This window comes from Rhipicephalus microplus, chromosome 4 (assembly GCF_043290135.1).
Source record: "Rhipicephalus microplus isolate Deutch F79 chromosome 4, USDA_Rmic, whole genome shotgun sequence".
Classification (NCBI taxonomy): Eukaryota; Metazoa; Arthropoda; class Arachnida; order Ixodida; family Ixodidae; genus Rhipicephalus; species Rhipicephalus microplus.
Window position 1 is genome coordinate 156,488,669 of NC_134703.1, and position 3,033 is coordinate 156,491,701.

General features: G+C 42.2%; 1 protein-coding gene across 2 annotated transcripts in view; it reads left to right on the forward strand.

Moving 5' to 3' along the window:
- LOC119172436 (uncharacterized) overlaps window positions 1-3,033 on the forward strand; it is an 18,915-nt gene continuing 15,882 nt past the window's right edge. The window contains exons 1-2 of one of the 2 annotated variants that reach the window (XM_037423541.2): window positions 1-71; window positions 1,982-2,154. In XM_037423541.2, coding sequence (XP_037279438.2) covers window positions 1,987-2,154 — 168 coding nt within the window. In that variant the 5' untranslated portion in view covers window positions 1-71; window positions 1,982-1,986. The other variant, XM_037423542.2, reaches the window with a different exon arrangement.

Consider the following 3,033-nt stretch of genomic DNA (forward strand, 5'->3'; position numbering starts at 1 on the left):
ATGCACATAAGACCAGCGTCCGAAGCCGACTTACACACTAGCCCTCCGTGTGTCAGTGCGGCGAGGAGCAAGTAAGTGGATAAGACCAGTTTCAGTTTATTGTCAGCACCGTGAATTCGAGGTGTCATAAGCATTCATTTCAGCATAGAGCAGGGCTTCGCGATGATTCTGGTTGTCGTTGTATTTTTGTACACACTCGATGCTAGAGTGCGTGAGTCATTATAATTTCTTCCCGCCAACGTTTCGCCCCTACTGTTGCTCTGAGCGAAACTCGAACTCACGACACTGCGCTGAACTCCTGACAGCCACATATTCACCACTGCATACCTCGTCCAAGTGAGAATATTCTACGTGTCATTTTCGCTCTTCTATTGTATACTTACGTAATTATATATAGGGCTCCATGATTTCTGAGTTTATTTTTTGAGATAATCAGAGGGTTTATTTCGGATTTTAGTTTTTTTTGTGAAAATTTGGCGCTTATCGTAGTTTACTTTCTGTAAATTCACAATTCTGCTAAATTGAGAGTTTGCATCATTCTAAAAACTTCATTATTTTAAATTAAATGATATCTGAACACTGGAATACATGACACCCATTTTAGTTGTTTGGAAGGTCTTAACGCAAAAACACACGTACACACAAGCACTCCTTGAAATCAAAATATGTTCCTCTGTTTGTATTTGCACCTTACTGTAATATGCTCATGTATGTTTTAAAATGTCCGCAATAAGACCAGCGTCGCCCCGCCACGGTGGTCTAGTGGCTAAGGTGCTCGGCTGCTGACCCGCACGTTGCGGGTTCGAATCCCGGCTGCAGCAGCTGCATTTCCGATGGAGGCGGAAATGTTGTAGGCCCGTGTGCTCAGATTTGGGTGCACGTTAAAAAACCCCAGGTGGTCGAAATTTCCGGAGCCCTCCACTACGGCGTCTCTCATAATCATATGGTGGTTTTGGCACGTTAAACCCCACATATCAAATCAATAAGACCAGCGTCTGACTCACCCCAGTGCCGCCAGAGGGCCGTATATCAAGATGTCATCTCGCGTGCCAGGGTTCTATATACACGTTAACGTCTTTCGCATCGCGCGCTTGAAAGCCCCTCTTTTTGTGTGCAATCAGTGCAGTACACGAGATACTTTTGACGTGAAGTTTGCATCAGCCAAACTGGTTGTTGTATTAAATACTTTTTTCGAATGTGCCATTTCGTTAAAAAAATGGAATAGTTTATATTTAAGTCTTTAGGTCGAAGTTTAGTGTTAAATCCGAATTGTCGAAAGATATACTGGCGAGTGTTTATTGAGTTTTTTTTAATTCACTTAAAAACAGATAACCCTAACTTATGTTTCAGAAGTGAGTGTTGCAATGCATTCAAATTTGGTGAAGCATACCAGTTAATGATGCCCACTTGCCTTACCACGGCTGCCGGGGATGAAAGCTACGATTAAGAACAGCTTATCTGTGAAAACAACCTACATTCCTTACATATATTTCATTATGACGCAAATGAATTCGTGAAAGAACGCGCTTTCTATTTTATAACTTATTTCAAAATGTTTTTGTAAATTTGTTTTATTTTTATTTGTTGTTTTTGTGTATATATTTCAGGTATTTATTTACACCTGAAAATATAATTATAGTAATATTATTCATAATTATAATGAAGGTATATAATTATACATGCGACGCTGTCTGACGCTCCCTCATTTAATTCACTTTATACCTAATAATGTAGATGGGGAGATAGTCGGCCTGGTAGCTCAGTTGGTAGAGCACCAGACGCGTTATTTGAAGGCAGCAGGTTTGGTCTTTGCCCACGGCAAGTCATCTTTTCATCCACATTTTTTCTTCACGTTTACAATCCTACTACGTCATATAGCGTCCCCTATACTTTCCTTGGCATGATTGTCCGTTAGATCTCAATAATATTGTGGCTAATAAAAAAAAGCGAGCTCTTAATTGTGCACCTTCCTTTACTCAAGGATACATGGCCATGCAAGCCAAATTCATGGTTCCAGCATTCACCCTGCTTGCGGTGAGCGTATCAGCGGTCGCTGCTGACTTCGTGGCCTGTCCTTCGATGGACGACAAGGAAACAGATGCCACCCTGTTGCCAAACCCGTACAACTGTTCGACTTTCTACCTGTGTTCTCAGGTAAGCGAGGCAGAAAAATAATAAGAGTCTTTATTTAGAAGTCATCATATGTGAGGCGTCCTGAATCTTTGCGATCGCCTCAACTGATCCACGAGGCTGGAGCTGGCCAACGCTATCTCACAAAGCTCGTCAATGAGGCAAGTTTTCGGGGGAGGGGTGTTAATGGCAATTTTCGTGTGGCCTCCTGTCATGTCTGAGAAGTTCCCTATAGCACTTTCTTAAGTTTATCGCAGAACATTTTCTCGTTTAACACTGTTTGCGTCACCATTACCAACTATATACTCTATCGGTCAGGGCACTTATAGCGACGCAGTGGTCGTCGTAACAAAGTAAATATTATCTTGTACAGCGCAAAAAAAACTTTAATTTTGCCTAGTACGTTGAAGAAGTGGGACCGATCTCCCGTTGATATATTAATAATAAATATAGTCACGTGTTGATGCCTTAGTTAACATTGCACAATAAGCTGCTTCAAATACAATGCTGTAACGGAGCCTATTCCTCCCTGAAATGTAATTTGGCATTTAGGGGGGGTGGAAGAAAGAAATAAATAAATAAATAACATGGGGGGTAGAATTCAGGTTCTCCGTATTGTTAGCGCTGAGGAGAAAAGAGAAAGGAAAATAAGAGGAAAAGAACGGCAGGGAGGTTAACCAGTCCATAGGTAGCCGGTTTGGTACCCTGTGCATGATGGGGGATGGGGTAGATGAAAGATAGAGAAGAGAGAGGGAAGAGAGATAAACACAGCACATTCGGCAGCACACGCGCGCACACTCAGTCATAGTCCAGTCTTGTGTTTCGCGGTGTGCGACATTGCTGTTACAGGCGCTTGTTCAAGTCCGTGTCGCGTAGGAATTTCAACAGAGCTTTTGCCGCCTT